Below are 12,264 nucleotides of genomic sequence, written 5' to 3'. Positions count from 1 at the left end.
GGAATGCCCTTCTTTCCACCAAAGCTGTTGGCAGTTGCCCAGTGAGAAGGCAGCTTCCTTTTCCTTCACGGAGACTTCGTAAGAAGGGACCACGAAAGGCCCCGACAGGTTTGCCGCTGTCATGAGTAACCCCGAGGGCAGGCGAACAGGGGCCTGGAGGCCACTTCACAATCAGCATGGCCATTAATTCAACAACTCCCTCCTAAGGTCTCTGAACCAGGCAGAGTGACAGCAAATAGGGACACAACAGTGAACAAGATAAGCGGGTCCCTGCCCCAAAGGAGTTCATATGCTGGTGGGAAAAAAGGTGTTAAACACATAATGACAGGGGCCGATGTGGTTGAGACCCAGGCTACGAGGAATAAGCTGCAATGGGAGCAGGTGACAGGGAGGACCACCTCCTGCATCAGACCCACTAGAAGGGGGTAAAAAGCAGAAAGGACTCAACACTGCATGCCTCCTACCTGCCAGGGGCTTTCTATATATTGACACATCAGCTCGGTTAAGCCTCACAATAGTCCCTGAAAATTAATGCCCCCATTCATTAATAATACTTTGAAATGAATGCCCCACACGAATAAGATGCCTAAATTTGCAGAGCCAGTTAAATGAAAAAGATGGTATTCAAACTCCCTTTCTGTCTGACTCCAAGAAATGAAGTACATTCTACCGCTTTCTCACTATTTGATCTCTTGTGTATAAGGAATATCGGCAGTTTGAGTATGAAACACTTGAAATGTTACAAAAATCTCAGGAGTCAGGCCTCATGCTTGTTTTTTTTTTTTTTTTTTTTTTTTTTTTTTTGATTTTTCTCCCGTTGCGGAGCACAGGCTCCGGACGCGCAGGCCCAGCGGCCATGGCTCACGGGCCCAGCCGGTCCGCGGCATGTGGGATCCTCCCAGACCGGGGCACGAACCCGCATCCCCTGCATCGGCAGGCGGACTCTCAACCACTGCGCCACCAGGGAAGCCCCATGCTTGTTTTTTTAATAAGAAGTTTGTTTTTGTCTTTTTTTTTTTTTGGTATTCACTTAGGTTGCTATTTTCTAAACCTTTGTCATTCAAGAGCCATCCTCACCATTTCTGTCCTGCTTTGCAGAATTTCCCAATATATTTAGCCAATATTCTCCCTAAATTAAATTAACTCACTTCTTTTACTTAGTTTTTTTTCTTTTTTTAAATATTTATTTATTTATTTTTTGGCTGCGTTGGGTCTTCGTTGCTGTGTGCAGGCTTTCTCTAGTTGCGGCGAGCAAGGGCTCCTCTTTGTTGCGGTGAGCGGGCTTCCAACTGCGGGGGCTTCTCTTGTTGCGGAGCACGGGCTCTAGGCACGCAGGCTTCAGTAGTTGTGGCACACAGGCTCAGTAGTTGTGGCACACGGGCTTAGTTGCCCTGCGGCATATGGGATCTTCCCGGACCAGGGCTCAAACCTGTGTCCCCTGCATTGGCAGGCGGATTCTTAACCACTCCGCCACCAGCAAAGTCCCTCTTTTACTTAGTTTTATCCTGATTAATAATATTCTTGAAATCATGGATTAGAGGTGCTGGTTCATTTTTCCAATACATATTAAAATAAATACCCAGCTATTAAAAGAATGCCTACCTCCCTAAAATCATTGCATGAACCACCAGATATGTGGTTCACACGTCTGAAAGTCCCGATAGAGCTTAGTCTACTACATGTTGCCTGTGATTTCCAGCTTTTTATCCTCGATCCACCCACACAACTTCCATTTCTATAACAGGACTTGAGGTTGGGAAGCATGCATGGCTCAGAGGGGCCACTTCTCCCACCCCCAACCCAAGGGGCTCAACATCCCAGGTGGCTCAGCTGTACAGTCTTTCTTCATGAATCAGATTTTTTAACAGCACTTGAGGTTATAGTTTCTAATAAGTACTTTGTGCAAAGTGTCCTTTCAAACCATTCTAAATAAATGGTCATAAACTGTAGTACATTTATGCAATGGAATACTATGCAATAGTTTACAAAGTATAAAGTAGATCCATAGATACTAATATGGAAAGATGTCTCAGATCTACTGCAACTGGAAAAACAAAGTGACAACCAGTATGTTCCCTGTTACACAAAAGGTGGGGTTATACAGATATGCTTGATTATACCTGAAATAATTCTAGATGAATATATAAAAAAACTGAACAGTGAGTGGTGCTGGGGGTGGGAGAATTCACTTTTCATTTCATGTCCTTCCATACTATTTGGATATTTTTATAAATATGAACTACTCTTAAAGAATAATTTTTTAAAAACTAGTTTACATTTATTTATTTGCTTTTTTTTTTTTTTTGGCTGCGTTGGGTCTTGGTTGCTGGGTGCAGGCTTTCTCTAGTTGTGGTGAGCAGGGGCTACTCTTAGTTGCAATGTATGGGCTTCTCATTGTGGTGCCTTCTCTTGTTGCAGAGCACAGGCTCTAGGCGCTCGGGCTTCAGTAGTTGTGGCTCGGGCTTCAGCAGTTGTGGCTCTCAGGCTCTAGAGCACAGGCTCAGTAGTTGTGGCACACGGGCTTAGTTGCTCCGTGGCATGTGGGATCTTCCCGGACCAGGGCTCAACCCCGTGTCCCCTGCATTGGCGGGTGGATTCTTAACCACTGTGCCACCAGGGAGGCCCTAGTTTACATTTAGAAACAAACTCACACCTCTACTGACCAGATCATAAAGCAAAATGAAAAAATAAATGGATATTACAATAAATAGCCTCAGCACTATCAGCCCTGTGGAAGTGCCTGTATGAAGTGTGAGAAGGGCTCTCTCTTGCTCTCTCTTACCACAGAATTCCTGCTTTTCTTCACCAAAAATAATTAGCAAAAGGAGGATTTTTCAGTCTTGGCACTACTGACATTTTGGGCTGGATAATTCTTTGTTTGCGGGAAGGGGCTATTCTGTGCATTACAGCATCCCTGGGCCCAAGGAGCAGCATCCCTCACCTCCACCCATTAGAAGCCAACAGGACACCATTCCTCCTGCCTGACAAGCAAACATGTCTCCAGACATTGCCAAATGTCCGTCTCTGATTGAGAACCACCACTCTAGGACCCCAGTAGAAAAGGGCTAGATAAAGTAAAAAAATAATAATAATAAATTTCAGAGGCAGGCATGCAGATGGGCAATTAGCTTAAAGAGAAAGAGAACACAAGAAGGCCTTGAACCTCAGGGAGGGTGCAGTATCTGAAGAGTTCCTTATCTTCTTGGAAATCTTGGACCTTGGTGATCACTTTCTCACTTGGCACATACTCTGATTTTGCAATGGTCACATCTCTCATCACCATCAGTCCCAGTGGTTTCACCTCCATTCTGCAGATTCTTTCAAACTCATCCCTAGAAAATTCAATTGGTGAATGATGTCATTACCGCAGGCTCCAAGCACCTCCCTGGCCTTGTTCTGTGGAAAGACTCGAAGGTTTGGGGGTGGTTTTACTGTACCAAGTTGGCCTCTAGCCCCAGGTTGAACAGTTCTGATGGGAGGAAGGAGAAAATGGCCAACTCAGAAGTGCCTGCCTCCTAACTGTGAGGCTGAAACTTGCTCCCAGAATTCAAATATTCCTTAGCTTAGCAGACCAGTGGGGAAATATTTGTGAGTTGGTTTCATCAGAATAAAAGAGCAAACACTTCCCTAGCACTACAATAAGCCAGACCCTGTTTAAAGTATTCTTTCTCTATTTTACCTATTTAGTCCTAAAAACAACTCTAGGACATAAGTACTGTTATTTCCCCCGTTTTGCAGATATGGAAACAGGCATGGAAAGGTTAAGGAATTGCCTCATACACACAATGTTAAGCGACGGGGCTAAGATTAAAGCCAGCCACCCTGGCTCGAGCCCAGGTTCTAACAAACCACTTCCTAACAAACCCAATCCCTGAAAAATATCTGTACAGACACAAGCTAATCTTACTCATATTCCCACTATACACATATAATACATAATTCTGTTATATAACAAATAGTGTTACTCTACCTAAAATATTGAATATCAGCATCAGACACCAAATTTTTAATGACAAGAAATCCATTTTCTTCATAAAATTTTCTCTGTTCTAGGCTTAGAATATTATTATCCCGAGTATACCTACAGGAGAAAAAAATCTCAAGTAAGTCCAGTTTAAAAATCACAACCTAACAATATGTATCAAGAACCTGAGAAATGTATGTACTCTTCCACTAAGCATTTTTATTTCTAAGACTTTAAGGAAATAACCTGAAAAAAAATTTAAAGCTTTAGATCCAAAGCATTAATTACTGTCACCAAGAAATGGAGGAGTAATTAACTAATCATATTATATCCATTCAATGGGACATGACTTAAGCATTAAAAATAAAGAGCATACAATAGCATGGACAATGCCTATTAAATTAAAATATGATGACAATGATGTAAAACCAAGACACTACTTGTTTGAAAAAAAGACTATAAGGAAGTACAAAAAACAATTTTAATAGTGATTGCCTTTATGTAATGGCATTATGGATGATGTTTTTAAAATTCCTTCTATTTCTCTGACTTTAAAATTCTGTAATGAATATGTATGGTTTTTCAGATGGGAAACTAATATATTTTATGTTTTAAATTGTCTAGTTCATGCATTCACAGAAGAAGTCAAAGTAACAAAAATCTGAATAAGTGTACAGCGCACACACACAAACTCAGATCACCCTGTCCATTACTCTGGTTTGGAACTGTGACCCTATGAGAATATTCCATGGTGATCAATGTTTTCCACTTCAAAGGTGATTTTAAGACAAACCAAAGATGCTAGCTAATACATCAGACTAACCAAGCGACAGGCTAATTTAAATGAGATATACCATGCCTGAATTTTACAAAATAAGATTATGCACTTTCTCACATTTTTCCCCCTTTCTGAATTTTAAAATGCATACAGAAAAAGTCGGGGTCTTCAAAATTTTCCATGATGGTTAGAACAAATCCTGGAAATGGAGGATTTGTATAATGAATTCTCATCGGGCAACATGTATTTTAAATCCTAGTTACCACTAGAAAAAAAAACCTTTATATACATTGTATGGTTAAAAATTAAAATTAGATCTACTCACTGGAATTGTTGAGGATGGAAGCTGGCAGGAGAAACAGTCCCTGAAGTGTGGTGCGCTATCTAGGATGTGAATTAAGGCAAATGAAGTAAAATTTAGGTGTCAACCTCTTCTAGAAACAGTCTGCCCTGGATTGGTTTTCACAAGGGAAGATGGGCTCTAAATAGTCACCAAGCAAACTGATTACACACGTAAGTAAGTTCTGATGCACTGCTGCTTACCTCGTTTCATTTCACAATAGCCTGAGGAGGTGGCTGCAAGCCAGGAGGTTTATTATTCCTGTTGCATAGAGCAGTAGAGAGCTCAGTAACTAGTCCAAGGTCACCCAGCAGAAAACAGCTGAGCCAAGGCTTCCACACGGTATTCAGAGTTTCCATCTATTTCATTCCCCCCGGCTATTTCTCCCACCAAACTACTGAACGATGGAAAGGCTCTATTCTAGAAATAAGGAGAAACATATGCTATTCAAAAGAGGGATTTATCTTAGTAGGAGTCTAGTCCAAAATATTAGCAATATTGGCTGGTCATTAGAAAAAAAAAGTCTACCTTTATAGAAAATGTTTGCCAACCCTGCTCAAGACTACGAGCTGTTGGGACTTCCCTGGTGGCGCAGTGGTTAAGAATCCGCCTGCCAATGCAGGGAACTCGGGTTCGATCCCTGGTCCAGGAAGATCCCACATGCCGCGGAGCAACTAAGCCCATGTGCCACAACTACTGAGCCTGCGCTCTAGAGCCCACGAGCCACAACTACTGAGCCCCCGTGCCACAACTACTGAAGCCCGTGCATCTAGAGCCCACGCTCCGCAACAAGAGAAGCCACTGCCGTGAGAAGCCTGCGCACCATAATGAAAGAGTAGACCCCGCTCGCCGCAACTAGAGAAAGACCACGCAGAGCAACAAAGACCCAACGCAGCCAAAAATTAATTAATTAATTAATTATAAAAGAAACAAACTGAGTTATTTGTCGTGAGGTGGATGGCCCTAGAGTCTGTCATACAGAGTGAAGTAAGTCAGAAAGAGATAAACAGATATCATATGCTAACACATATATATGGAATCTAAAAAAAAAAATGGTTCTGATGAACCTAGGGGCAGGACAGGAATAAAGATGCAGATGTAGAGAATGGACTTGAGGACACGGGGAGGGGGAAGTGTAAGCTGGGATAAAGTGAGAGAGTGGCATGGACATATATACACTACCAAATGTAAAATAGCTAGTGGGAAGCAGCCACATAGCACAGGGAGATCAGCTCGGTGCTTTGTGTCCACCTAGAGGGGTGGGATAGGGAGGGTGGGAGGGAGATGCAAGAGGGAGGAGAAATGGGGATATATGTATATGCATAGCTGACTCACTTTCTTATACGGCAGAAACTAACACACCATTGTAGAACAATTATACTCCAATAAAGATGTTGAAAAAAAAAGACAGCCCAAAGAACAGGAAAAAATGTTTGCAATCATATATCTGATAGGGGACGTGTATCTAGAATATAATAAAGAACTATTACAACTCAATAATAAAAAGATAAATAACCCAATTAAAATTTGACAAAGGAGGGACTTCCCTGGAGGTCCAGTGGTCAAGACTCCTCGCTCCCAATGCAGAGGGCACAGATTCGATCCCTGGTTGGGAACTAAGATCCCGCATGCTGCACGGCACAGCCAAAAAAAAAAGAAACACTAGTTGCCTTAGATTTAAGATTTGCAGCAATACAGCCTTTCACAGGCCTCTGAATTACCTATGGTTTCTCAAAAGAAAAAAAAAGTCTATAAAATAAACAATGACTCCAAGAAAAATATGATCCACATAGTAGAGTATCATTTTAAATATCTTAAAGAACTAGAAATCCCTTTTTGTTTTCTATCCAGTAATCACAGATGACTGACTTAGCATCTTGGTTTTTTTCTTCTCATTTTTTTCATTGTTTCTTTAGCTTAAAGAGTTACTTTCAGAATGTCACTTCTCTTAAACATGTTATCCTTTTTGAATGATGTCTTTATATAACTGAGGACAATATAATAGTCAAGGAGATGGGAATTCCCTGGAGGTCCAACTGCGGAGGGCCCAGGTTCAATTACTGTTGGGGGAACTAAAATCCCACAAGCCACGCGGTGAGGCCCAAAAAAACGTCAAGGAGGGGCTTCCCTGGTGGCGCAGTGGTTGAGAGTCTGCCTGCCGATGCAGGGGATACGGGTTCGTGCCCCGGTCCGGGAAGATCCCACGTGCCGCGGAGCGGCTGGGCCCATGAGCCATGGCCGCTGAGCCTGCGCGTCCGGAGCCTGTGCTCCGCAACGGGAGAGGCCACAACAGTGAGAGGCCCGCGTACCGCAAAAAAATAAATAAATAAATAAAATAAAATGTATCAGAAACAAGTGCAAACAGATCGCTGGGCCCCATGCCCAGGTATTTTGATACCACAGGTCTGAGATGAGCCTGAGTATCTGCGTTTTTAACAGTTGCCCAGGTGACGCTGATACTGCTGGTCCGGGGACGGCACTTTGACAACCACTGCTTCCCTTAAATGACCTTGGTCAGGAGTTTTCATCTCTCCTAGCCTCGACTGTTTTCTCAACTGTAAAATGAGATTACAGAGTCACCTGGGTTCCCTTCATCAGTTTGTGGATGAGATTTTAAATTTACAACGGTTCCGATTCATCAAGGCTTGGAATTCAGCAGAGAGCAATAGTGAAAGTAAAAGAAACAGCCAGTAAGATCGTTTTAGGAAAGATTTCAGGATCCTAAATATAGCAGAACAGGCCACAAGGGAAAAAAATCCCAGGCCCAGTTTTCTGCGGAGCTTCCAAAGATTCGCGCTGAACAAGAGCACTTAAACTGAGCAGGCAAAAACAATTCTATAAAGCTACTTGACTTCTATGTCACAGTGACATCTCTTTGGATCCAACGCCCGTAGCGCACACATGCTCTCGGGGATCAACTTCTCAAGGCCTGACCAGGAGGGGACACAGGGCACCCAGCCCTTCTCCAGGAGACAGTGTAAGCTCCACGAGGCTCCCCTGGAGAAGCAAAAGCTGCTCCGCCCGGAGAGGGCTCCGCGGCTCCTCCAGGTAGCTCTGCGCCCCCGTTTACGGTCTCGGTCTCTGGGCAGCCGCGGCCATTAGGCGCGGCCAAGTGCAGAAAGCGACAAGGCAGCAGAGAGCAGGCCCGCTCGGTAACGACTCCCCCCCGCCCCCCCCCCCCCCAGCCATTTTCTGGGTACACCACTGGTCATAATGATCACATCTGTTCATTTATTTCACTTTAAAAGATAATGCCCAAGAGTTTTCACATCCACAGCTAGTGAACGTTCCAGTTGTTCCACAACCTTGTTATCACTTGCCAATGTCTTTTTTTCTCTTTCTTTCCATTTTAGGCATTCTAGAGAGTGGTATATCATTGTGGTATCACTTTGCATTTCTATGACGTCTAATGAAGTCAAGCTCCATTTTCATATGCTTGTTATTTGCATATCATCTTTTATAAAGTGCCTCTTCAAGTTTTTTTGCTCATTTTTTTGCCTTTTTTGGGCGCGGCCAAGTGCAGAAAGCGACAAGGCAGCAGAGAGCAGGCCCGCTCGGTAACGACCCCCCCCCGCCCCCCCCCCGCCCCCAAAGCCGGGGAACAGAGGCCCTGAGGGCCCGGACGGCTGCAGGGATGACACTCCAGTCGCTGGGGCCAGCAGTCCCGGGCCTACCGGGCGGGCCGGTCCCCTCTGGGGCATTGGGGACCACCGGCTCCTGGGGACGCACCTATCCTCGCCCCCAGGGCCCGGAAGAGACGTGACCATCACGGGGACAGGCGGCGCGGAGCAAGGAAGAGCCGGCGCGGCGGCTATGTGATGCGCCCTGATAGCCACCACCCTTGCAGCTCGAGACCCCCGCACCCAAAGGATACGACGGCCCCGGCCGAGCGGCCGCCGAGGTGTCGCAGCACGACGCGCAGGCGGGCGGAGGCGCGATCCTTGTCCATGGCATCGGGCGGGGGGACACCCGGTTGCCCGGCCTCGGCCGCATTTAACTCCGCGGGCGACCCCGCCTCCGCGCGGCCGGCGGGGCTTGGCACGGACGCAGCTCAACCCGGGCCGCGGGGCTCGGGGAAGCGCCGCCTCCGGGGAGCGGCCTAGGGCGCTGCGCGCAGCTTCACTTGGCGACCACAGCGCGGGGTCGCTGCCTGCGCACCTTGCTTCTAGTGGATCGCAGACGTCATCTTTGTCGCGCAGAGCAGGAAGCTAGTCCCCAAGGGCTCAGTCACTAGGGTAAGATCGCCCAGGAGGAAATCCAGCCAGAACATAACATGCTTAATGGCATAGTTTCCACTTATTTTATGCTGTATGACTGATCCTTCCACTAAACTGCTGAAGGAACAAAAATTCAAATGTTCATCCCTAGAAGCAACAGGTGCTTTCCAAAAGAGACCTTTAATTTAGTGGGAATCCAGTCCGAAATACTAGAAACAGTTTGGTCATTTTAAAAAAGTGTAGGAAATAAATGATTCTATGAAATGTCTAAACCACGGTCTAGTATAACATTTTTTATTTAATTATTTTTATTTTTTTGGCGGGCCACGCAGCATGCGGGATATTAATTCCCCGACCGGGGATGGAACCCGTGCCCCCTGCAATGGAAGCGCGGGGGGCCCTAACCACTGGACTGCCAGGGAATTCCCTAATTTTAAATTTAGTAAAGAACTAGAATTTTTTTTTTTCTCCCAATGGGATGAGTTTGGGGATGAGTGCATGAAACCATCACCACCATCAAGGACATAAACATCCATCGCCTCTCAGTTTCCTCCCACACTGTTTATCTCATTTGTGTGTGTGTGTGTGCGCGTGTGTGTGTGGTAAGAACACAACATAAAATCTACACTCTTAGCAAATGTTAAGTATAGGATGAAGCATTTTTAGCTACAGGCACTATGCTGTATTGCAGATCTCCAGAACTGTTTTCTCTTGCATAGCTGAAACTTTGTACCCACCTCTCCATGTCTTCCTCCCATATGCCCTGGTAACCATCATTCTCCTCTGTGCTTCTATGAGGTTGACTTTTTTTTTTTTTTGGAGGTTGACTCCTTTAGATTCTACATAGTAGTATCATGTAGTATTTGTCCTTCTGTGATGAGCTTATTTCACTTAGCATTATGCTGTCAAGGTTTATCCATGTTGTCCCAAATGGCAGGATTTTCTTCTTTATTAAGGCTGAATAACATGCCACTGTATGCATATACCCCGCCATCTTTACCCATTCATCCATTGATGGACACTTAGGTTGTTTCCATTATCTTGGCTATTGTAATAATGCTGCAGTGAACATGGGGGTGTATGTATCTCTTTGAGATCCTGAGTTCAGTTCATTCGGATAAATACGTAGAACTAGGATTGCCCGATCATATGGTAGTTCTATTTTTAATTTTTTTGAGGTACCTTTATAAGTGTTTTCCATAGTGGCTGTAAGAGCTAGAAATTCTTTCCATAAAATCTCTTTTCCATCTAGTATCTACAGATGGCTGGCTAAGAATGTCCTTGGGGTTTTTTCCTCTCATTTTTTAATTGTTTCTTTATCTTAAAGAGTTACTTTCAGAACGTCTCACCTCATAAACATGGTTTGATTTCTTGATGATGCCTTTATATAATGTGGTGAAACTGCCATAGTCAAGGAGAGAAGCAGGACTCAGAATTACTGTAAGCTGCTGCCTGTTTTCTCCAAGGCAGAAAGGAGAAAGGACTGTCTTTGGGCTTCCACCTCTGGATTCTTTATTCTCGTTCCATGATTCCTCCTTACCCACACTCCCAGATTCCTTTACTTAACAGGAGGGCCCTGGGCCTTCCCTTATTAACTCTTAACCTCATTCCCCTCAAACTTCTCATCCCGTGGCTGGAACCTGACCCTGAACTTGTCGACTGGATCTCTAAGGGTTTCCAGGAGATATACTTGTGTTTATCATAGTTTGAAACGAAGTATCTGGCCTTTGATAGGTACAGGAAAGAGAATCTGCATCTTTCTGAAACTTTCTGAGAAAAACCCCTGACGGAACGGGAATGGTCAAATAGGTATCTCCTTACTGCCCTCGCGTGGTGAAAAGTGGAGACTGCTGGGAGGAGGAAAAAAAAGTAAATAATGTCAATTCAGTCCACCTCTACCTGAATTTTTTTTTCATTGAACTGTAGTTGATTTACAACATTGTGTTAGTTTCAGGTGTACAGCAAAGTGATTCAGTTATACGTGCATATATATGTATATATAGTCTTTTCAGATTCTTTTCCATTATAAGTTATTACAAGATTTTGAGTATAGTTCCTTCTGCTATACAGTAGGTCCTTGTTGTCTGTCTATTTTATATATAGTAGTGTCTATCCCATACTCCTAATTTATCCCCTCTCCCCTTTAGCAACGATAAGGTTGTTTTCTGTGTCTGTGACTCTTTCTGTTTTGTAGATAAGTTCATTTGTATCATATTTTAGATTCCACATGTGATATCATATATTTGTTTTTCTCCGTCTGACTTAGTATGATAATCTCTAGGTCCATCCATGTTGCTGCAAATGGCATTATTTCCTTCTTTTTTATGGCTGAGTAATAGTCCATTGTATATGTATACCATATCTTCTTTATCCATTCATCTGTTGATGGACATTTAGGTTGCTTTCATGTCTTGGCTATTGTAAATAGTGCTGCTATGAACATTGGGGTACAAGTATCTTTTCGAATTATGGTTTTCTCTGGATATATGCCCAGGAGTGGGATTGCTGGATCATATGGCAACTCTATTTTTAGTTTGTTAAGGAACCTCCATACTGTTTTCCATAGAGGCTGCACCAATTTACATTCCCACCAACAGTGCAGGAGGGTTCCCTTTTCTCCACAACCTCTCCAGCATTTATTATTTGTAGACTTTTTGACAATGGCTGTTCTGAGTGGTGTGAGGTGATTGTAGTTTTGATTTGCATTTCTCTAATAATTAGTGATGACGAGCATCTTTTCATGTGCATGTTGGCCATCTGTATGTCTTCTTTGGGGAAATGTCTATTTAGATCTTCTGCCCGAATTATTTAAAGATTAAGACATTTATCCTTACAGGCCTTGAGAGAAGCCTTGGCTTTCCTGACCAATGAGAAATCAGAATGAAATGAAACTATCTACACCTGTTTTTTTAATGGTACCCTAAAATATCCTCATTTTACAAGTGTGTGAAAATCCCTGCCCTCT

At 43.8% G+C, this 12,264-nt stretch overlaps 1 protein-coding gene across 1 annotated transcript in view; it reads right to left on the bottom strand.

Annotated features, from left to right (window-relative positions):
* PHYH (phytanoyl-CoA 2-hydroxylase) overlaps positions 1-9,034 on the bottom strand; it is an 18,441-nt gene extending 9,407 nt beyond the window's left edge. The window contains exons 1-4 of the mRNA XM_007460899.1: positions 8,957-9,034; positions 5,068-5,126; positions 3,971-4,081; positions 3,164-3,332 (exon numbers count right to left, since the gene is read on the bottom strand). Coding sequence (XP_007460961.1) covers positions 3,164-3,332; positions 3,971-4,081; positions 5,068-5,126; positions 8,957-9,031 — 414 coding nt within the window. The 5' untranslated portion in view covers positions 9,032-9,034. The remainder of the gene's footprint in view (positions 1-3,163; positions 3,333-3,970; positions 4,082-5,067; positions 5,127-8,956) is intronic.
* Positions 9,035-12,264: the final 3,230 nt, after the last annotated feature.

The sequence above is a fragment of the Lipotes vexillifer genome, unplaced genomic scaffold (genome assembly GCF_000442215.2).
Source record: "Lipotes vexillifer unplaced genomic scaffold, Lipotes_vexillifer_v1.1 scaffold534, whole genome shotgun sequence".
Taxonomy (NCBI): domain Eukaryota; kingdom Metazoa; phylum Chordata; class Mammalia; order Artiodactyla; family Lipotidae; genus Lipotes; species Lipotes vexillifer.
Note: the sequence above shows the minus strand (reverse complement) of the source record. Positions and strands in the feature narration are given on the sequence as shown.